Source organism: Oncorhynchus masou, chromosome 13 (assembly GCF_036934945.1).
Source record: "Oncorhynchus masou masou isolate Uvic2021 chromosome 13, UVic_Omas_1.1, whole genome shotgun sequence".
Classification (NCBI taxonomy): domain Eukaryota; kingdom Metazoa; phylum Chordata; class Actinopteri; order Salmoniformes; family Salmonidae; genus Oncorhynchus; species Oncorhynchus masou.
Window position 1 is genome coordinate 47,965,124 of NC_088224.1, and position 23,708 is coordinate 47,988,831.

General features: G+C 42.1%; 1 protein-coding gene across 1 annotated transcript; it reads left to right on the forward strand.

Annotated features, from left to right (window-relative positions):
* Positions 1 to 17,885: 17,885 nt before the first annotated feature.
* On the forward strand, positions 17,886 to 20,030 carry LOC135551467 (somatostatin-1A). The gene is made up of 2 exons (XM_064982675.1): positions 17,886 to 18,100; positions 19,518 to 20,030. Exons 1-2 carry the CDS (start codon positions 17,963 to 17,965, stop codon positions 19,722 to 19,724), a joined length of 345 nt encoding a protein of 114 aa, XP_064838747.1. The 5' UTR covers positions 17,886 to 17,962; the 3' UTR covers positions 19,725 to 20,030.
* The last annotated feature ends 3,678 nt before the right edge of the window (positions 20,031 to 23,708 follow it).

Genomic DNA, 23,708 nt, shown 5'->3' on the forward strand with positions numbered 1-23,708 from the left:
AACCCGTCCTGGCTGGATGTTTATTCTCGCCCTGGAAATGCACGGCGCTGGCACAGGTCGCATTGGGCTGTGCAGACTCCATGGAGACACAGTACGCAGAGCCGATGCAGGATATCCTGGTCCAAGGAGGTAAACTGGAGACCAGGAGAGCTGAGCCGGCACACTTCTTCCTGGCTGGATGCCCATTCTAGCCCTGCCAATGCGAGGAGCTGGAATAGAGCGCACCGGGCTACAATAGCACACTGGAGACACTGTGCACTCCACCGCATAACACAGTGCCTGACCAGTAACACGCTCCCCACAGTAAGCACGAGGAGTTGGCTCAGGTCTCTGTCCTGACTCATGCAATCTCCTCGTGTGCCTCCCCTCAAAACATTTCTTGGGCTGCCTTTCGGGCTTCCGTGCTAGCCCTGTACCCTCATATCATCTCCGTTCATCCCGTGCTATCTCCACCTGCCTCCATGGTAGGCGATTCTCCTGCCACGTCCAGAATCCTTTACCATCCAGTATTTTGTCACATGTCCATGCTGTCTGCTCCATCAAACGCTGCTCCTCCTTTTCACGCTGCTTGGTCCTTTTATGGTGGGTTCTTCTGTCACGGTCATCATATGGAAGAGACCAAGGTACAGCGTGGTATTCGTACATTCTCTTTAATTAAAGAAAGAACACTGAACAAACTTTCTAAACTAACAAAATTAACCATGAAGCTAATATGCGTAGCGCAGACCAGGCAACTAATCATAGAATAGAACCCACAAAATACCCAAGGAATATGGCTACCCAATCAGAGACAACGATAAACAGCTGCCTCTGATTGAGAACCAATCTAGGCAACCATAGACATACAAAAAAAACCTAGACAATACAAAAACTAAACAAACCACCCTCGTCACACCCTGACCTAACCAAAATAATAAAGAAAACAATGATAACTAAGGTCAGGGCGTGACACAGCTGATGCTTGTTTAATCCTATTTTGAATTTCGAGTTCGATGCTACAGTCCTCTGAGAGGATGCTGCCCATGTACTTAAAGAACGGAACTATTGCCAGTGATTTGTGTTCAATGTTGAAGACAGGCATGTTGGGAGGAGGGCTGGATCTCCATTGGCAGACCACCTCTGTCGTGGTGGTGTTAATAGGCAGTCTCATCCTGCTATTGACCCTCACAGCCGCACAAGGATGGACTGAAGGTCTTCCGGAGTGTGGGCAACAAGAGCACAGTCATCAGCATACTGCAGCTCAAGAACCCGCTCTGTCAAAACTTTGGTGGTTGCTTGGAAACTCCTGATGTTCAATAGGTTTCCATCCAGCCTGAAGTCCACCGCAACACCGCTGCTGTCTTCAAGCTCCTTGTGGAGAAGCTGGGTGACACATAGGAGGAAGATGTTAAAGAGTACCGGTGCCAGCACACACCCCTGCCTCACATTGATGCTTACGCCAAAGAGCACTGACACCTCCCTTCCTATGGCCACCCGAGCCATCATCCCATCATGGAACTGGCAAAGGAAGTTGAAAGATTTGTCTGGACAGCTAAATGTGAGTAGAATGCCCCATAGTAGTACCCTGATCACAGTGTCAAAGGCCTTGGAGAGGTCGACAAAGGCCATGAAAAGGTCCTGATGTTGTTCATGGCACTTCTCCTGGAGTTGTCCTGCCATGAATATCATGTCGACCACCCTCCTGTTCTTTCTGAAGCCACATTCTGACTCTGGCAGCAGTTCCTCTGATATTGTTCACCAGCCTGTGTAGCACCGCCTTGTCCAGGGCATTGCCGGCAAAGCACACACACACACACACACACACACACACACACACACACACACACACACACACACACACACACACACACACACACACACACACACACACACACACACACACACACACACACACACATATGGATCATGTGATAATAAATGAGAGGCAAGAGAATAAGCATGGATAAGGGACTGTACATTTGTTATATTAAGGTGTACACAGAGAAGGTCTCACCTCTCTGAAATGAAAATGCAATTCTGCTACTTTTCAACCACATATTCGTAATCTCCATCACCAAACCAGTGTGTGCGTATGTGAAAACAGTGTGATCTGTTGTTATAAAAGGATCAGAAGAAAGGCACAAAAAAATATATTCTCTGTGCCATCACAGAGGAAACAACGTGATTTTCAGAACATGCAATGAGATTCTAGCCCAAGGGTATTTTCTTGCTCCCAAGATAAAAAGTTATCTCTAGCAAAAACAAACTGATTTTGATGGGGATTTTTTTTTACTATGCAGAGGTGCAGACATAGATTCATTAAGCGAAATATATTTCACATGACCCTCCCAGAATGCCTAAAAAAACAATTGTCCCTCCCTCTACCCAAAGTAATTGTAGATTTTCTTAGTAACAAATTTTCTTCCCCCTCTGAGCATGCACTTTCTATAGCCTAAGGCTTTTGATCATTTTTATTGAGACCACACTAAATAATAGGAGCATTTGATCTGGCAGGCTCAGTGGAGAATCATGTGCTGCTGCTGAGCATCAGGGACACATCTAGATATAATAAGCAACTACTGTTAAAACACTGAGAAATATAGAAATTGAATTGATTACAAATTACATGAACCTCCCCTGGACTAAATACAAAAATACCAAAAAATACCCAGACTGAATCTTTTAAAGCATGACCCTCCCCCAAATTCCTCCATGTACCTTGTTCCAAAAATTGCATACGGTCCCTAATGCCAATTGATACCATTGAACATGTTAGTAACATCTTCGTCCTATATGTGTGACAATAACACCTGAACATGATGGATAATATTTAGAATGCCTGTCAATGATTCAATCATTTTGACACGATTCTCCAAACTTCACATTTTAAATGCCTGGAGAGAAAGAAATAAGAAATACGTCAGATTAGAAGTTAAAAATAAGAATAAATCCAAAACAAAGGCTAATCAGGGAATATGATAGGTACATAAACATGCATGGCCATAGAGACACACATATTACAGTACAATGGAGATGCTGTGTGTGTGTATACACAAACGGTATGCCCCCACAGCAAAACCTGCACACACAGACAAATGTATGGAATGTGATAGCTGACGTTAAAGCCATATGATTCAAATCGATGTGATTATAAAACCGCTCTCCTGTGCTGCTCATGAATAACGGCTGTCAAGTTAGGAAGGCACAGAAGGAAGTCTGGCGATCCATGCGGAAGAGAAGACATACCAGTAAATTAAACACAAACAACCAGCGGACCGTGTGCGTGCGTGCGTGTGAGGAAGAGAGTGAGGGAGAAAGATGGAAAGAAGAGAGGGAGGAGTGAGAGAAGAGTAATTACATGTCAGCTGTGCTAATGGTGCATGAAGTGGCTTCTCTCTCTCTCTCTCTCTCTCTCTCTCTCTCTCTCCCTCTCTCTCTCTCTCTCTCTCTCCTCCCAGTCTGCTATTGAGGATGGCTCTGCTGCACCAGGCTACCCCTGTGCACAGGACCAGATGAAGACCAGGGGGATCCAAAGCCATCCCCTGATGGACGCCTGTTGCAAAGTGATCCATAGGGCAGATTGCAGCGGGGCCAATTATCCCTGATGCAGTTAAGGGGTAGTACATTGCATTTGGAAAGTATTCAGACCCCTTCACTTTTTTCACATTTTGTTATGTTACAGATTTATTCTAAAATGTATTAAATTGCTTTTTTCCTCATCAATCTACACACAATACCCTTTAATGATGAAAAACTTAAATATCAAATGTTCAGAAGTATTCAGACTTTTAATTCAGTACTTTGTTGAAGCACCTTTGTCAGTGATTACAGCCTCACTCTTCTTGGGTATGACACTACAAGCTTGGCACACCTATATTTGGGGAGTTTCTCCCATTCTTCCCTGACCAAGGCCCTTCTCCCCTAATTGCCCAGTTTGGCTGGGATGCCAGCTCTTGGAAGAGTCTTGATGGTTCCAAACTTCTTCCTTCTTCCACAATCCTGTCTCGAATCTCTACGAACAATTCCTTCGACATCATGGCTTGGTTTTTGCTCTGAAATGCACTGTCAACTGTGGGACCTTATATAGACAGGTGTATGCCTTTCCAAATCATCTCCAATCAATTGAATTGACCACAAGTGGACTCCAATCAAGTTGGAGAAACATCTCAAGGATGATCATTGGAAACAGGAAGCACCTGAGCTCAATTTCGAGTCTCATAGCTAAGGGTCTGAATAATATGTAAATAAGGTATTTCTGTTTTTTATTTCTAATACATTTACAAACATTTCTATAAACCTGTTTTCGCTTTGTCGTTATGGGGTATTGTCTGTAGATTGATGAAATTTGTATTTGTTTAATCCATTTTAGATTAAGGCTATAACGTAACAAAATGTGGGAAAAGTGAAGGGGTCTGAATACTTTCCGAATGCACTGCATGCCTTGCCCAATGGCAAGAGATGGCATCAAGGACTTTGGCATCCACGCTTTAAATGAATGATTTATTCAAAAACTTAAATCACAACTAAAGAAACTTAGATAAATTGTCTTATAATCAAAACTACAGATTTTCAATCATGCTATATTGCATCTTTGTGAAAATGCAAAGATACAGTGAACATTTTTCATCATGGGTCTGAATGATGTTAGAAATCATGTAAATGAACTCGTTGCTAATGAACAAACAAGTTATGAACCGAAAATAATTTGGGATTGGTGAGCTTTAATTGTTCCCCATTCAAACATTCAATCTTTACTTCAATATTGCATCTCTCCCAATTAAATGTAAATTACTTTTGAATTCAAGCTCTGCAGTGAGGTCTCAAAACCCAGCATTTCCAATGATCTATATGCTTAGCTTCTGACTTGCAGTGGAATATGTTAGTGTTTAAGTTAAATTAAACATTGTTATCATGTAAAATGAGTCAGTTCAGACCTCAATAGTTCTCATTTTACATTATTTTATTCATTAAGCAGATGCTTTTATTGGTGTGTTAGGAGCTGCTGCATGGCATCACACAGCAGAGTGTGTGAGCTGTCGTGTTGTGCTGCCCGCCTATGAACGGCCCCAACAGGGAACACTATGTCAGAGGGGGAGGGTAATTACTCACGCTGTATGTCAATCACACTGAGAACGTAGGGGAGAACCAGGGCGAAAGTAACACTTTTTCTTATTTTCCTAATTACTCAGAGACGGATAGAGCTAGAGAGGCTATATTTTATGACACACAATTTATATACAGTTGAAGTCGGAACTTTACATACACCTTTGTCAAGTACATTTAAACTTAGTTTTTCACAATTCCTGACATTTAATCATATTAAACATTCCCTGTCTTAGATCAGTTAGGATCACCACTTTATTTAAGAATGTGAAATGTCAGAATAATAGCAGAGGATAATTTATTTCAGCTTTTATTTCTTTCATCACATTCCCAGTGGGTCAGAAGTCTACATACACTCAATTAGTATTTGATAGCATTGCCTTTAAATTGTTTAACTTGGGTCAAATGTTTTCGGGTAGCCTTCCACAAGATTCCCACAATAAGTTGGGGGAATTTTGGCCCATTCCTCCTGACAGAGCTGGTATAACTGAGTCAGGTTTGTAGGCCTCCTTGCTCACGCACAATTTTTCAGTTCTGCCCACAAATCTTCTATAGGATTGAGGTCAGGGCTTTGCGATGGCCACTCCAATACCTTGACTTTGTTGTCCTTAAGCCATTTTGTCACAACTTTGGAAGTATGCTTGGGGTCATTGTCCATTTGGAAAACCCATTTTCGACCACGCTTCCTGACTGATGTCTTGTTATGTTGCTTCAATATCCACATCATTTTCGTAGCTCATGATGCCATCTATTTTGTGAAGTGCACCATTGCTCCTGCAGCAAAGCACCTCCACAACATGATGCTGCCACCCCTGTGCTTCACGGTTGGGATGGTGTTCATCGGCATTCAAGCACCCCCCTTTTCCTACAAAAGTTACCAGGGCAAGGCCATCTAAAGTACAGAAATGGGCAGGGATTTCCTCCAACATAAGGGACCAACTGTTAAGGTGATTGTAATGGTTTTCTTCTGGTGAGAGGCGGACCAAAATGCAGCGTGGTTTGTTTTGTACATCTTTGATAAAGATGAAAATACAACAATCTACAAAACAAGAAACGTGAAAAAAAACCACACAAAAAAACAGTCCTATCTAGTGCCACAAACACAAAGACAGGAACAATCACCCACAAGAGACCTAAAGAATATGGCTGCCTAAATATGGTTCCCAATCAGAGACAACGATAAACACCTGCCTCTGATTGAGAACCACTCTAGGTAACCATAGACTTACCTAGAGTACTACTCTAACCACAATCCCATACCTACAAACAACCCCAGACAAAACAAACCACATAAATCCCCATGTCACACCCTGGCCTAACCAAAATAATAACGAAAACACAGAATACTAAGGCCAGGGCGTGACAGTGATTTACTTTTCTTTTCTTCCCCTTTGGTTTCTGTTTTTTACTTTCTCTGCTATTTTGAGAAGAGGGGATACAGGCTGTGGGCATGAGATTGGAGGTAGGCTGACCTGTCCTCAGTGACAAACCTTTCATTAAATTGACTTTTTTGCTTTTTGCTTCCTCATGGGATGAAACTGTAGGCTATGTATGACATAATGTTGTGTTGAGTTTAAATGTATTTGGCCAAAATGTATGTATTCTTCAGACTTCAGCTGTATATTCATGTGGAAATGGTATTTGCTATTGGCCACTGTCTGAAACTGGATCTGCGTACAGGCTCACTGGAAGGTTCAAAATAGTTTTTGCTCATTGACCTGAAATTTGCTCAGTGCCTACCATTTTTTAGGGAGCATTGGTGAAAAAAAATGCTTTCTTTGCTTCTATAAATCAAGCTAATATAATTCTACTTCGAATAGGGTGTAAAAGACAAAGATGAGTCATCATTCAGCAGGCATAGGCAGAGATCTGGGACATGATTTACTCCCATTAATCTTGACAGCACCAAGCACGTCACTCAAAAATGTTCGCAGAACATGTGCATAACGGCATTATTTTTTACAGAATGTTCAGTTTTGGTTTGCTATTATTTTCATCCGAAGACGTTCATATGTGTTGGCATATGATATGTGAATCAATTAGAAGTGGATAAGCTGGTGGCTTCTTAGATGCCTCATTCAGGTTTGACCATATCCTTTCCCAATCAGATGTAAATCCCATCTACTGCAACTTTTTCTAACATGCACTCTCCACATGTGTTTTCTTGTATTTCTTCCCTATAATTGAATTAATACTATATGTCTGCTACTAGCCCTCATGAGCTTCTAGTAGGGACCTATTTAGCCTGCCATTGGGTGTTCTGGTCAGGGGGAAATTTCATAGCACACTGCTTTATTATTGACCTTAACTGCAGATACAGAAAGCATGAGAATCCTGGCAAGGAATATTAATCTCTAAAGTGTGCATGTCAGCAGTATTTTTTTCAAGACAGAGTACTTTCAGATCAAAAACGGTCCTGATGTTGCAATCTGCACCGTGTGATGCAAAACACATCATCATTACAGTTTTTGATCTGTACTGAGTTTGGACTATCTTGAAAACTTGACTGGTGACATGCACACTTTTTTTGGCATTGTATTAATAGTGGACTAATGAACAAGAAACTAAAAGATATTTTTTGAGTAAACCACCCCTTTAATGTCCTGAAATGTGGGGAAGCCAGTCTCATTATTAATGCCCATCAAAACATAAATGCCCTTTGAAGACCAACAGGCCTGTGTGAAAGGATGTACACCCATTGATAAATGGAAATTGTTCCACATTGAGACAATTGCTGGAATTTTGTTTGATGACCTATGACCTTTTCCACCTTCTTGCATACAGTCAAGGAGATCAGAACTATTCCCAAACACGGCAAACATTAAATGTTCTAGTCTATGTGGTTCAAATGCAGATTAAATAGCACTCCATAGTGCACCCCATTGATGGTTCATCCACACTAGTAAAGCTCTTATTTGAAAAGCCCATTGAAAAAAAAATGATTCGGATCAGCAAATCCGCAACATGCTGCAGAGTGGTGAGTTTAAATGTAACATGCTGCAGATTGGTGAGTTTAATCATAGCCTGCTTTCCATCCCATATTCATTTAGAGAGAGTTAAATGTACTTCCTTTATAAATGTTGTAGGTGGCGACATAGAGATCATAAATAATTAAAGGTTAATCCAGGGCAAGATACTAACTTTACCCTGTAACAATATAGTGTGATTAGACGACCTCTGCAAATCCTCCTTAATTTTCAGCAACAGGCTTCAGAAGTTGTCTTTAACAATTTTCTGAAAAGCAGGATGCGGAGACATCACTGTTGAGGAACCGGCTGTGCATCCTATCACTCTCTTGAACCACCCATCATGCTTCTAAGTTTATCACAGTCTCTCTGTCTGCCCTTCTGTCTGTCTGTCCATCCATCTGTGATGATGTATGCATATACAGTGCCTTCGGAAAGTATTCAGACCCCTTAACTTTTTCAACATTTTGTTATGTAACAGACTTATTATAAAATGTATTGAATAAAGAATCTTCAGCAATCTAGACACTATAACCCATTATGACAAAGTGAAAACAGGTTTATAGAACTGTTTGTAAATGTATTACAAATAAAAACAGAAATACCTTATTTACATATTATTCAGACCCTTTCCTATAACACTCGAAATTGAGCTCAGGTGCATCCTGTTTGCATTGATCATCTTTGAGATGTTTCAACAACTTGATTGGAGTCCACCTGTGGTAAATTCAATTGATTTGACATTATTTGGAAAGGCATACACCTGTCTATTTAAGGTCCCACAGTTGAAAGTGCATACCAGAGCAAAAATCAAGACATGGGGTAGAAGGAATTGTCCGCAGAACGTCGAGACAGGATCCTGCGAGGCACAAAACATTTCTGTAGCATTGAAGGTCCCCAAGAACACAGTGGGCTCCACCATTCTTCAATGGAAGAAGTTTAGAACCACCAAGACTCTTCCTAGAGCTGGCCACTCAGCCAAACTGAACAATCGGAGGAGAAAGGTCTTGGTCAGGGAGGTGCCTAGTTTAAGCTACAGACATCTGTTTTTTTGTATGGGATTCGTCGGCCTTCCACATCTGCGTTGGTGTTGTTATACCATGAGACATACCGTAAATCAGTTTTCTCACGAAAATATCAGTAGTTCAAACTGTTTTGGCTACAAATAAATTTTACCTCATTGTGGAAAGGAGAGATTCTCATGACGCTATACTTCCACAAGCGTCACGGGACTTGTGTGAAGGTAACCCATACAAATGAATGAAAGTTTTGTGCCAACAAAAATAATGAAAAGAATAGCTTTCTTATATCTCCCAGATATACACTCTAAGAAAAAAGGGTTCCAAATGGGTTCTTCGGCTGTCACCATAGTAGAATCCATTGAAGAACCATTTTTGGTTCCAGGTAGAACTCTTTTGGGTTAGATGTAGAGCCGGATCCTCCCGGTACTGCTGCTCATTCTGTTCACCAGTTCCGGAGGTCTACGTCACCGGCTTTCTAGGCTTCACTGAAAGGGAATCATTATCATCAACCCCGGACTCTCTTGTCTGATTACACACTCCTGGTTCCCATTCTCCCGATTAGTATGTTATATATGTGCCCTCTGTTCCCTCTGTCTTTGTCAGTTATTGTTCCCATGTCCCTTCATATATTGTATATTACGTGTGTCGTCCTGTGTCGTTCAACAAGGTTTACCCTCACTCTTTTGTTTGGGTACAGCCCAGTGTTTTTGTATCCGTGTTTGTTTTGGGTGTATTAAAACCCCCTATTGTGTATTACTGCGCATGTATCCAAATCCTTTATTCCAGCGTGACATACATGAAACTCAAAATGGTTATACCTGGAACCAAAAATGGTTCTTCAAAGGGTTGTCTTTTGGGGACAGCTGAAGAACCCTTTTAGGTTCTAGATAGCACATTTTCTTCTAAGAGTGTAGGACAGACACTTCAAAACCTTATTCCTTATGATTTACTTTTTTACTTTATTTTTTGACATTTATAAATGTGTTATTCAATGCATTCCTATGGCTATACTATTAACTTCTTGTGTCGAGCAATCCTGGATTCGGGATTCTATTTATAGCCTCAAGCTCATTAGCATAACGCAACGTTAACTATTCATGAAAATCGCAAATGAAATGAAATAAATATATTTGCTCTCAAGCTTAGACTTTTGTTAACAACACTGTCATCTCAGATTTTCAAAATATGCTTTTCAACCATAGCTAAACAAGCATTTGTGTATTGATAGCTAGCATAGCTATACGCCTAGAATTCAGCCAGCAACCTTTTCACAAAAACAAGAAAAGCATTCAAATAAAATAATTTACCTTTGAAGAACTTCGGATGTTTTCAATGAGGAGACTCTCAGTTACTTAGCAAATGTTCAGTTTTTCCCGAAAGAGTCTTTGTGTAGGAGAAATCGCTCCGTTTTGTACATCACGTTTGGGTACCAAAACAAACCGAAAATTCAGTCACCAAAACGTCAAACCTTTTTCCAAATTAACTCCATAATATCGACTGAAACATGGCAAACGTTGTTTAGAATCAATCCTCAAGGTGTTTTTCACATATCTCTTCATTGATATGTCGTTCGTGGAAGCCAGCTTTCTCCTCTGTATCACATGGAAAAATAATTGCAGCTGAGTTTTGCGCACCAATTTCGACGCAGGACACCGGGCGGACATCTGGTAAATGTGGTCTCTTATGGTCAATCTTCCAATGATATGCCTACAAATACGTCACAATGCTGCAGACACCTTGGGGAAACGGCAGAAATTGTGGGCTCTCTCCTTGCGCATTCACAGCCATATAAGGAGACAATGAAAAACAGAGCCTCAAAAATCCTGCTCATTTCCTGGTTGAAGTTTCATCTTGGTTTCGCCTGTAGCATCAGTTCTGGGGCACTCACAGACAATATCTTTGCAGTTTTGGAAACGTCAGAGTGTTTTCTTTCCAAAGCTATCAATTATATGCATAGTCGAGCATCTTTTTGTGACAAAATATTGCGCTTAAAATGGGCACATCTTTTTATCCAAAAATGAAAGAGCGCCCCTAGAGTTCCAACAGGTTTTAAAGGCCAAAGTACATATGTTTTTATATACCTAAAGGGGTTCTAAAATGATCCAAAAAATCTGTCTTCTCATAAAAACGCCTGTAGCGTTCGAACTGTTTTGGCTAAATCAAAAAGCTAAAAGATTGTATGGTATGACCATCTTAAAACAATTCCATAGGTTAGCTTAGTAGAACCCCCCAGATACTTCTGCCCAAATGTGCAAAGAGTCTAGTGGACCAATGTGTTAAACTTGGCCTTCATTAGCCAACACAGAGAGCCGGGAGAATCTCCCACAACACCTTCCCCCTAACCCTATATACTACAAGAACAGAGCCACACCTCACACTCGTGTGATTCGATAAAATATATATATATATATTTTTGTTTGCTTACAATAAAGCTTAGTATTTGTATTATTTACTTTATACATTCTTTTTTGCTCGTCTTTATCAAGGAATCCAACCATTCCGGATCCCACTGTAAATACTGTATACTTCCTTCTATCTATCCATCCATTCATTCATCCTTCCATCTTATCTCTGTAGCTCTTTAATTCCCCATTTCTTCACACATGTACAGATTCATAATAATAATAAATTAGTACTTTAAAAATGACTGTCAGGGGTGCATAACTGGTGGCAGGGAAGTCAAACGCAGGAGAGCAGAATTTGGTAAATAGCCCGGAGCATAACTACCAGCATACAAAAACAACAAACACCTGGGCACAAAACCTGTATTGCACCAGTCACACAATGCACACGTACTTACAATAAACAATTCCCGACAAGGACATTTGGGAAACAGAGGGAACATATACAACATGTAATTAGGGAATTGAAACCAGATGAATGTGAAAACAAGACAAAACAACTGAAACATGAAAAATGGATCACGATTGCTAGAAGACCGGTGACGTCGACCGCCGAACATCGCACAAACAAGGAGAGGAACTGACTTCGGGAGAAGTTGTGACAGTATCCCTCCCTTGACGCGTGGCTCCAGCAGCGTGCCGACACCGGCCTCGGGGACGACCCGGAGGGCGAGGTGCAGGGCGATCCGGATGGAGATGGTGGAAATCCTGCAACATGGAAGGGTCCAACACGTCCTCCTCCGGAACCCAGCATCTCTCCTCCAGACAGTACCCCTCCCAGTCCACAAGGTACTGAAGGCCCTTCACCCGACGTCTTGAATCCAGAATGGATTGAACGGAGTACGCCGGGGCCCCCTCGATGTCCAGAGAGGGCAGAGGAACCTCCCGCACCTCAGCTTCCTGGAGTAGGCCAGCCACCACCGGCCTGAGGAGAGACACATGGAACGAGGGGTTAATGAGGGAATCGGGGGGAAGCTGTAACCTATAACATACCTCGTTCACTCTGGACACTGGAGGGGAGCGGGCTCTGCACGTAACGCCCGCTCAATGTCCGTGTCCACAACCAAGCAAGAGGAGGGGAGTATGAGAGCGGGATCCATGGACCGTTCCTCCGTGTCAGTGCATCTGCCTTAATGTTCGTGAAACTGTTCTGTACGAAAGGGTGAAAACAAAACGGGTGAAAAACATGGCCCACCTTGCCTGGCGAGGGTTCAGTCTCCTCGCTGCCCGGATGTACTCCAGATTGCGGTGGTCAGTCCAGATGAAAAAAGGGTGTTTAGCCCCCTCAAGCCAATGTCTCCACGCCTTCAAGTTCTTGACTACAGCCAACAGCTCCCGGTCCCCCACGTCATAGTTTTGCTCCACCAGGCTGAGCTTCTTCGAGAAGAAGGCACAGGGGCGGAGCTTCGGGGGTGTACCCGAGCTCTGAGAAAGCACCACTCCTATCCCAGTCTCGGACGAGTCCACCTCCACTATGAACTCCAAAGAGGGATCTGGATGGGCCAGCACGGGCGCCGAGGTAAAAAGAGCCCTTAGTTGTCCAAAAGCCCTGTCCGCCTCAACTGACCACTGCAGACGTACAGGACCTCCCTTCAGCAGTGAGGTAATGGGAGCAGCCACCTCACCAAAACCCTGGATAAATCTCCAGTAGTAATTGGCAAACCCTAAAAATCGCTGCACCTCCTTTACCGTGGTGGGAGTCGGCCAATTACGCACGGCTGAAATGCGGTCCCTCTCCATCTCCACCCCTGATGTGGAAATGCTTGCTGAAAGAACAGACATTTCTCAGCCTTGACGTACAGGTCATGCGCCAACAGTTGTCCAAGTACCTTGCGCACCAAAGACACATGCTCAACGTGTGTAGCGGAGTATACCAGAATGTCATCGATATACACCACTACACCCTGCCCGTGCAGGTCCCTGAAAATTTCATCTACAAACAATTGGAAGACTGATGGAGCATTCATCAACCCGTATGGCATGACGAGGTACTCATAATGCCCTGAGGTGGTACTAAACGCCGTCTTTCACTTGTTTTCCTCACCTGAATAAGCACCAGGTGGTATGTGTTCCTGAGATCCAGTTTTGTAAAGAAGCGCTCCCCGTGCATTGACTCAATCGCCCTGGAGATAAGAGGTAGCGGGAAACTGCACCTCACTGTGATTTGATTGAGACCTCCATAATCAATGCACGTGAGCAATTCTCCATCCTTCTTTTTCACAAAAAAGAAACTCGAGGAGACGGGCGAAGTGGATGATCGAATGTACCCCTGACTCAGGGATTCGGAGACATATGTCTCCATAGCCACCGTCTCCGCTTGCGACAGGGGATACACGTGACTCCTGGGAAGTGCGGCATCTACCAGGAGATTTATCGCACAATCCCCCCGTCGATGGAGTGGTAATTGAGTCGCCTTCTTTTTTTTTTTGGCGAGAGCCAAATCGGCATATACAGGGGGGATGCGCAGAGTGGAGACCTGGTCTGGAATTTCCACCATTGTAGCACCAACAGAAACCCCTACACACCTCCCCGAGCAGTCTCGTGACCATCCAGTGAGAGCCCTCTGTTGCCATGAAATAGTGGGGTTATCATAAGCTAACCAGGGAAGGCCCAGTACCACGGGACATGCAGGAGAGTCAATGAGAAAGAGACTGATTACTCCCCTGCGTCACCATGGCCAGGGAGATAGTGGCTTCCCTGATTAGCCCAGACCCCAGTGGTCGACTATCCAGAGCGTGAACTGGGAAAGGTTTAGCCACAGGGATAATGGGGATCATTAGACTAAGAGCGAGTGCTCTGTCAATAAAATTCCCACCTGCGCCTGAATCGACGAGCACCTTATGCTGGGAATGCGGGGAAATATCAGGAAAAAAACCTGTTGGACAACAGAGGACTCTGGATGAGAGACTCACCTGGGGTGACGCCAGAGTGCCCTGCCTGCTGCCTCGACTCCCAGAGGGACCAACCCGGCACCGACCGGCAGTGTGTCCTCTGCGGCCACAGATGGTGCACGAACTGGAACCCCCTCCGGTCTTCCTACGCACCGCCACCCTCCCAGCTCTATAGGTTCAGGAGAGGGGGTGCGAGGGGATGGAACCACCAGACCCCGATCTGAACGTCCAACAGGGTAACCAACAGGTTGTTTAGCCGGATGGACAGGTCCACCAGCTGATCCAACGTGAGGGTGGTGTCTCTGCAGGCCAATTCCCGACAGACGTCCTCGCGCAGACTGCAACGGTAGTGGTCGATCAGGGCTCTGTCGTTCCATCCCGCGCTGGCAGCCAGGGTCCCAAACTCTAGGGCAAACTCCTGGGCGCTCCTCATCTCCTGCCTCAGCTGGAAGAGGCGCTCACACGCCACTCTACCCTCGGGCGGGTGAACTCTGTGAAGTCCTCCAATGCCGCATCTCCTTCTCCCCACACGGCGTTGGCCCACTCCAGAGCTCATTTCCCTCATTAAAATGCAAATCATGTTATAACATTTTTGACATGCGCTTTTCTGGATTGTTTTGTTGTTTTTCTGTCTCTCACTGTTCAAATAAACCTTCCATTAAAATTATAGACGGATCATTTCTTTGTTAGTGGGCAGACGTACAAAATCAGCAAGGGATCAAATACTTTTTTCCCTCACTGTACATGCCATCTTAAATTTTATCATTTATTTACATATTAAATATTTTTTTCCATCACTGTAAAATGTTCAATACCGGAGATGAATTACGAAGTGCGGGCCCTCATTCACACGCGCCACAAGAGTAGAGTCCTAATGAGGGACACCTTGAAAAACTAAAACTTTTCAAAAAACAAGCCTGAAACCCTTTTTAAAAACTGTTGACATCTAGTGGAAGCCATAGGAACTGCAATCTGGGAAGGGTTCTTTTGAATATCTCATAGACTAGCATTGAAATGGACTGTGACCTCAACATTTTTTACGGATGGATTCTCCTCGGGTTTCCGCCTGCCATATCATTACTGTTTTACTCACAGACATTATTTTAACCGTTTAAAAAACTTCAGAGTGTTTTCTATCTAATGCTACTATCAAATGGAATTATATGCTTATCCTAGCCTCTGGGCCTGATTAACAGGCAGGTTACTTTGGGCTTGTCAGTCATTCGAACTTCCGAATGCTGCCCCCTAGCCTTAAGAAGGAAGGAAGAGCAGCGCTTTTTTATGGACAGACTTCTTCCCATCTTAGCTACTGTTGCATCGACATGTTTTGACCATGACAGTTTACATTCTAGGGTTACTCCAAGGTTACTCCAAGCATTTTTTTTGCTCAATTCACACATGATTCATTACTAGATTTTAGTTGAGGTTGTGGGTTTTGTACCAAAAACAATGCTATCATCAAATTCTCTCAGCCAATCATCTGTCATTTGTATAAGTGCCGTACATGTAAAAAAATGTCATTCCCTATCAGCACTCTGAAAGTATGTTAGTTTACTGTAAAATGGCATTGTATCTGGTTAAAAACTATTTTTTCCGTTTACTAAGGGTTGGTAACAGACTGATTAGTCGGCTATTTGAGCTAGTAAAGGGGGCTTTACTATTCTTGGGTAGGATAATTACTTTTGCTTCCCTCCAGACCTGAGGGCACACACTTTCTTGTAGGCTTGAATTGAAGATATGGCAAATAGCAGTGGCAATATCATCCGCTATTCTCAGTAATTTTCCATCCAGGTTGTCAGACGCAGGTGGTTTGTCAGTGTTGATAGACAACATTTTTTTTACCTCTTCCACACTCACCGTACGAAACTCAAAATTACAATGCTTTTGTGTTTCATAATTTGGTCAGATATACTTGGATGTGTAGTGTCTTCGTTTGTTGCTGGCGTAATTGACGCAGCTATGTACTGTACATACAAGTAGGGATAATGTGGCTTGTGTGTGTGTGTGTGTGTGTGTGTGTGTGTGTGTGTGTGTGTGTGTGTGTGTGTGTGTGTGTGTGTGTGCGTGCGTGCGTGCGTGCGTGCGTGCGTGCGTGCGTGCGTGTGTGTGTGTGTGTGTGTGTGTGTGTGTGTGTGTGTGTGTGTGTGTGCGCGAGCGTGTGTGTTTGTGCGTGGAGTCAGTGTGTATGTGGGCGAATGTTGTGTGTGTGTGTGTGTGTGTTGGGGAATCAATGTAAGTATGTGTGAGTGTGTGGGTGTAATCCACCGTGTGTGTATAGAGTCAGTGCAAGATATTTAGTGCAAAAAGGGTCAATGCGGGTAGTCTCGGTAACTATTTGAATAGCTATTTAGCAGTCTTCTTTAGAAGTCTTATTACAATGGCTTAGAAGGTAAACGCTATAAATAGAGACTATTGCGCACGTACGACTCTACATATGCAGGCAAGAAATTGGGAAGCTCATACGGCTGGAAAGCAAATATAACACCAGGATTTGGTCTAATTAACTATTTTTATATGTAGGCCACAAAATGACTAACAGTGGTAACAGTATGTGACTGTCAAAAGGGCCATTTCGTTTGAAAGCATGTGCACTACAATATGATTTGCTGGAAGTTAATGGGATAGTAGGCTATTCTGAGTATTCCACTGGGATTCAGAACTCTTCCACGAAACTCACTCCACATCCATTGCAGGTCAACATGAGTATTTTCTTGTGTGTGCCGAAGAATGAATGAAATGAAGAAGAATTACATCCATTTTTAAATAAAAGTGCCCCTTTATAATAATACAAAAAACTACAGGATTAAGTGAATTCCATTTGCTGCTTCACTTGCTTTATTCCAATGTAGACATATTTGTCTCATCATACTGATATTTTGTTCGATAATTATTGAATTGTTGTAAATGCAAAAGGATCATTGCAGGCATGCGCAATGACGTGAAGTAGCGAGCGAAAATACCCATATGAGAAGTGTTTTGAATGAGTTTAAGAGTCCTCTAAATTGAAAAAAATATACTGTATGTCCTATATGTAGAAACAATATGTTGGATATTTCCAACAGCTGTATTTATGAAGAATAAAAACAGTTCAGGCATAAGTGACGTTCAGACTCACCATGAAATCCTATAGTCATTAAAGTGGAGGCCAGTTAGACACATTGTAGCCTATTCATGATGTATGTGTTGTTGATTTTCCATTACAGGGCCTTGGGTTCATTTCATTGGGCGAAAAAAAAACGAACTTGTTGAAATTCAATAAGATCCACACGGAGTGAAAGTCTCTACAAAGTAAACCATATTTCACTAATCGGGCGATATTCAATAAATGAAAGGATCTCGAATTCCCTTTTCTCGAAGGATGCGCACGACTCTCTAATCGTTGGAAACTTTATCACTTGGAATCATCACTCCAACGTTACGCGCCAGAAGGAAACCCCCCTTACCACCTGACCACAGACGAACCGTTTAAAAGACGGGTTTGGAGGGGGCACTAGAACAACAGAAGGAGCAGCATAACCCGAAGAGAACCCCATCTCGACTATCTTCTGCCCAATTGAACCGCCTTCATCCATCCTCTGCCACCCCGATACACAAACGAGATGCTCTCGACGCGTGTCCAGTGCGCCCTAGCGCTGCTTTCCCTAGCCTTGGCCATCAGCAGTGTCTCTGCCGCTCCATCCGATGCCAAACTTCGCCAGCTTCTTCAACGGTCACTCATGGCACCTGCAGGCAAACAGGTAAATACCTTCAATCAGACTTTAATTATAAGTTTTCGTTCTTCGCCAGCTACTGTGACCATAGTATCCTATTTTTCAGAGCTGGTGGTACAGCTGCAAACTACATTTTAAGTAGATTTACTTCCAGAGTATAGAGATTATACATTATACAGATGTAAGGTTAAACAGTGTGTTGCCATACATTTATCCCTGCGGTTTTACTTGCAGGTGCATGTGGAAATTAATCTATCTAATTAGCAAGATGCAGGGAACAGCATGGTGCGCATTTTCATGGTGCTGATGCGACCACGAAATTAAGTATTTGTATTTGTAAAAATATTTGGGATCCAGCAAAATTAAGCCAGTTATACAATTAAAAATACATTACATTTCACAATATATTCCATAACATATTAAGTGTTCCCACATATCGACAACACAAAATCCATGTGTATGTGTACGTTATCATGTATGTGTGTATGTGTGTCTGTGCCTGTGTCTCTCTTCATAGTCCCTGCTGTTCCATAAGGTGTAGTTTAATCCGTTTTTAAATATGATTTTACTTCTTGCATGAGTTTTTTGATGTGAAATAGGGTTCCACGTAGTCATTGCTCTAAGTAGCCGTAGCTCTATGTGGGACTGTGCGCCTCCCATAGTTTGTTCTAGACTTGGGGATTATGAAAATACCACTGGTGGCATGTCTTGTGGAGTATGCATGGGTGTCTGAGCTGGGTGCTAGTAGTTTAAACAGACAGCTCGGTGCATTCAACATATCAATACTTCTCGCAAATAGAAGTAGTGATGAAATCAATCTATCCTCTACGTTGAGCCAGGAGAGATTGACATGCATATTATTAAGTGCGGAGGAATGTGGAAAGACTGCTACCAGGGCAACTAACGAAATGTAAATGTGAATTGTTCTATATTTTAAATCGACCTTTAAAATGAAAATGTATCAAATAAAAACGAAAGATGTCTCTGGAATTTGGGGTCTGCTGTAGGTAGTTGTCAATTACAAACACAACTTGACAAGAATAGTTAAAACATACAGTGGAATAGGTTTTAATGTTAATGTTTATTAATGAAACGTCTTCTTCAAAGAAAATGAAACACATGTTGGAATAAAAAGGTTGTTTTACATCTCAGTTTAAGTGATCGGTTCATGCGTAACAGCGTAGGAAAGGTAATTTTAAAGATTTGCAGGCATCTTAAATAACTATAAATAATGCAGATCAAATAGCCTATATATATTTTAGCAATGTGAGTGAAGAGAAAACAACATTCAAACACTGATTTCCTTCCTAAATGGGTAGGCTACATTTTATTAAGGCATATTGATTTGTTTCTATTTCAATGGATCCTGTTGCTAAAATGTGTATTTTTCAGTCTCCACAAAAGAGAAGAAATAAAAATGTTATGTTATTTTATCTATTTTCAGGAGCTTGCCAGGTATACACTTGCAGAGCTGCTCTCAGAGCTTGCACTAGCAGAGAACGAGGCGATTGAGTCAGATGACCTGTCTCGTGGCGTGGAGCAGGAGGATGTGCGTCTCGAGCTGGAGCGTGCAGCTGGCCCAGTACTGGCGCCGCGTGAACGCAAGGCTGGATGCAAGAACTTCTTCTGGAAAACCTTTACATCATGTTAATTAATCTACAACCGGGCCTTTACTGCGTATACTACATCGCATCTCTTTAGTTTCAATATAAAAATGTTATGTTATTTTATGCGCCATGGCTTAACCCGCCAATCACAAAAAATGTAAATAAAAATTATTATAACTTTAACAACAATCATGCTGCTGTCTTTATCGATCATTTTGATTTTTTCCCGAAATAACACATGAACGAATGTTCTAGAGATTGTATGCAATTCTGCTTTCGACTGTGCTTTATGTATTCTGGCAGATAAACTATTTTTAATTGTTTGTTTGAATAAAATCTGTGTTTCAGAACCAATGTGTTGATTCATATATTGTTATCTTGCTCCTCCTCACAAATGGGTTGTTTTATTTGAGAATGGCTATGATAGGCTTATCCTATGAGATGTTAGCACTTGTTTCCAGGATAAGCAAGGTTCTTTCCTCCATTTGGAGTGATGTTATGAATGCTTTTGCTACAGGGTCTAGTTTTATTTTAGGCGGTAAATCCATTGTTAGACAAAGATACTTTGTTATGGTGGCCATAAAAATATATAATTTATCAAGGATAGGCATAATGTAAACCTTGACCTGATGAACCTCCAGCAAACAACATATGCACATACCGAACATTAGGAACACCTTCCTGATATTGAGTTGCACTCTGCCCCTTTTGCCCTCAGAACAGCCTATATTCATCAGAAACTGTTGAGCATGAAAAACCCGGCAGCATAGCAATTCTTGACACATTCAAACTGGTGCGCCTGTCACCTGCTACATAATATTCCCCCTTCAAAGGCACTTAAAAATGTTGTCTTGCCCATTCACCCTCTGAATGGTGCACCTACACAATCCATGTCTCAATTGTCTCATGGCTTAATAAAAAATAAAAAAACTGTCTCCTCCCCTTCATCTACAGTGATTAAAGTGGATATAACAAGTGACATCAATTCGGGATCATAGCTTTCACTTGGATTTACCTAGTCAGCCTATGTCATGAAAATAGCAGGTGTTCTTAATGTTTTTTTTATAGTCAGTGTAGGTGACGGTGTTATACAGTACCAGTCAAAAGTTTGGACACAGCTACTCTTTGAAGGGTTTTTCTTTATTCTTACTATTCTCTATATTGTTGAATAATAGTGAAGCCATCAAAACTATATTAACTATATAACATTATATTTAAGATTTGTTCAAACAGCCCCCCTTTGCCTTGATGACAGCTTTGCACGCTCTTGGAATTCTCTCAGCCAGCTTCATGAGGAATGCTTTTCCAATAGTTTTGAAGGAGTTCTCACATATGCTGAGCACTTGTTGGCTGCTTTTCCAACTCATCCCAATCCATCTCAATTGGGTTGAGGTCGAGTGATTGTGGAGGCCAGGTCATCTAATGCAGCACTCATCACTCTCTTTGGTCAAATAGCCCTTACACAGCCTGGAGGTGTGTTTTGCGTCATTGTCCTGTTGAAAAACAAATGATAGTCCCACTAAGCGCAAACCAGATGGGATGGCGTATTGTAGCAGAATTCTGTAGTAGCCATGCTAGGTAAGTGTACCTTGAATTCTAAATAAATCACAGACAGTGTCACCAGCAAAGTACCCCCAGACAATCACACCTCCTCCATGCTTCACTGTGGGAACCATATACAGTGGGGCAAAAAAAGTATTTAGTCAGCCACTAATTGTGCAAATTCTCCCACTTAAAAAAACGAGAGAGGCCTGTAATTTTCATCATATGTACACTTCAACTATGACAGATAAAATTCAATGACAAAAGTTTATCTCAATACTTTGTTATATACCCTTTGTTGGCAATGACAGAAGTCAAACGTTTTCACAAGATTTTCACACACTGTTGCTGGTATTTTGTCCCATTCCTCCATGTAGATCTCCTCTAGAGCAGTGATGTTTTGTGGCTGTTGCTGCGCAATACGGACCTTCAACTCCCTCCAAAGATTTTCTATGGGGTTGAGATCTGGAGAATGGCTAGGCCACTCCAGGACCTTGAAATGCTTCTTACGAATCCACTCCTTCGTTGCCCGGGAAGTGTGTTTGGGATCATTGTCATGCTGAAAGACCCAGCCACATTTCATCTTCAATGCCCTTGCTAATGGAAGGAGGATTTCACTCAAAATCTCACGATACATGGCCCCATTCATTCTTTCCTTTACACGGATCAGTCGTCCTGGTTCCTTTGCAGAAAAACAGCCCCAAAGCATGAGGTTTCCACCCCCATGCATCACAGTAGGTAGGTGTTTTTTGGATGCAACTCAGCATTCTTTGTCCTCCAAACACGACGAGTTGAGTTTTTACCAAAAAGTTCTATTTTGGTTTCATCTGACCATATGACATTCTCCCAATCTTCTTCTGGATCATCCAAATGCTCTCTAGCAAACTTCAGACAGGCCTGGACATGTACTGGCGTAAGCAGGGGAACACGTCTGGCACTGCAGGATTTGAGTCCCTGGCGGAGTAGTGTGTTACTGATGGTAGGCTTTGTTACTTTGGTCCCAGCTCTCTGCAGGTCATTCACTAGGTCCCCCCGTGTGGTTCTGGGATTTTTGCTCACCGTTCTTGTGATAATTTTGACCCCTCGGGGTGAGATCTTGTTTGAAGCCCCAGATTGAGGGAGATTATCAGTGGTCTTGTATGTCTTCCATTTCCTAATAATTGCTCCCACAGTTGATTTCTTCAAACCAAGCTGCTTACCTATTGCAGATTCAGTCTTCCCAGCCTGGTGCAGGTCTACAATTTTGTTTCTGGTGTCCTTTGACAGCTCTTTGGTCTTGGACATAGTGAAGTTTGGAGTGTGACTGTTTGAGGTTGTGGACAGGTGTCTTTTATACTGATAACAAATTCAAACCGGTGCCATTAATACAGGTAACGAGTGGAGGACAGAGGAGCCTCTTAAAGAAGAAGTTACAGGTCTGTGAGAGCCAGAAATCTTGCTTGTTTGTAGGTGACCAAATATTTATTTTCCACCATAATTTGCAAATAAATTCATTAAAAATCCTACAATGTGATTTTCTGGATTTTCTTTCCTCATAGTCTGTCATAGTTGAAGTGTACCTATGATGAAAATTAGAGGCCTCTCTCATCTTTTTAAGTGGGAGAACTTGCACAATTGGTGGCTGACTAAATACTTTTTTTGCCCCACTGTATGCAGAGATCATCCATACACCTGCTCTGCATCTTGGAACCAAAAATCTCAAATTTGGACTATTTAGAGCAAAGGACAGATTTCCACTCATCTGATGTCCATTGCTTGTGTTTCTTGGATCAAGCAAGTCTCTTCTTATTATTGATGTCCTTTGGTAGTGACTTCTTTGCAGCAATTGCCCATGAAGGACGTGAGATGTGTCTATTACTGTTAATTCTGTGAAGAATCGACTTGGGATGCAATTTTTGAGCCTGGTAACTCTAATGAGCTATCCCCTGCAGCAGAGGTAACTCTGGGTCTTCCATTCCTGTGGCGGCCCTTTTTATATATATTTTATTTTACCTTTAGCCAGTTTCATCACAGCGTTTATGGTTTTTGTGACTGCACTTGAGAAATTTGGAAAGTTCTTAACAATTTCCAGGATTGACTGACTTTCATGTCTTAAAGTAATGATGCACTGTTGTTTCTATTTCCGTATTTGAGTGGTTCTTGCCATAATATGGACTTGATCTTTTACCAATGTTTAGCTTATGTTATTGTGGGTGTAGCAAAGTGCTTGTGTTTCTAGCTCCAACATTGCTGTAATATCTAACAATTTCACAAGAATACACACAATACAGACAATGTGGGAACTCCTTCAAGGCGGTTGGAAAATCATTCCAGGTAAAGCTGGTTGAGAGAATGCCAAGAGTATGGAAAGCTGTCATCAAGGTAAAGTGTGGCTGCTTTGAAGAATCTCAAATATAAAATATATTTTGATTTGTTTAACACTTTTTTTGTTACTAGATGATTCCATGTGTTATTTCATAGTTTTGATCTCTTCACTATTATTCTAC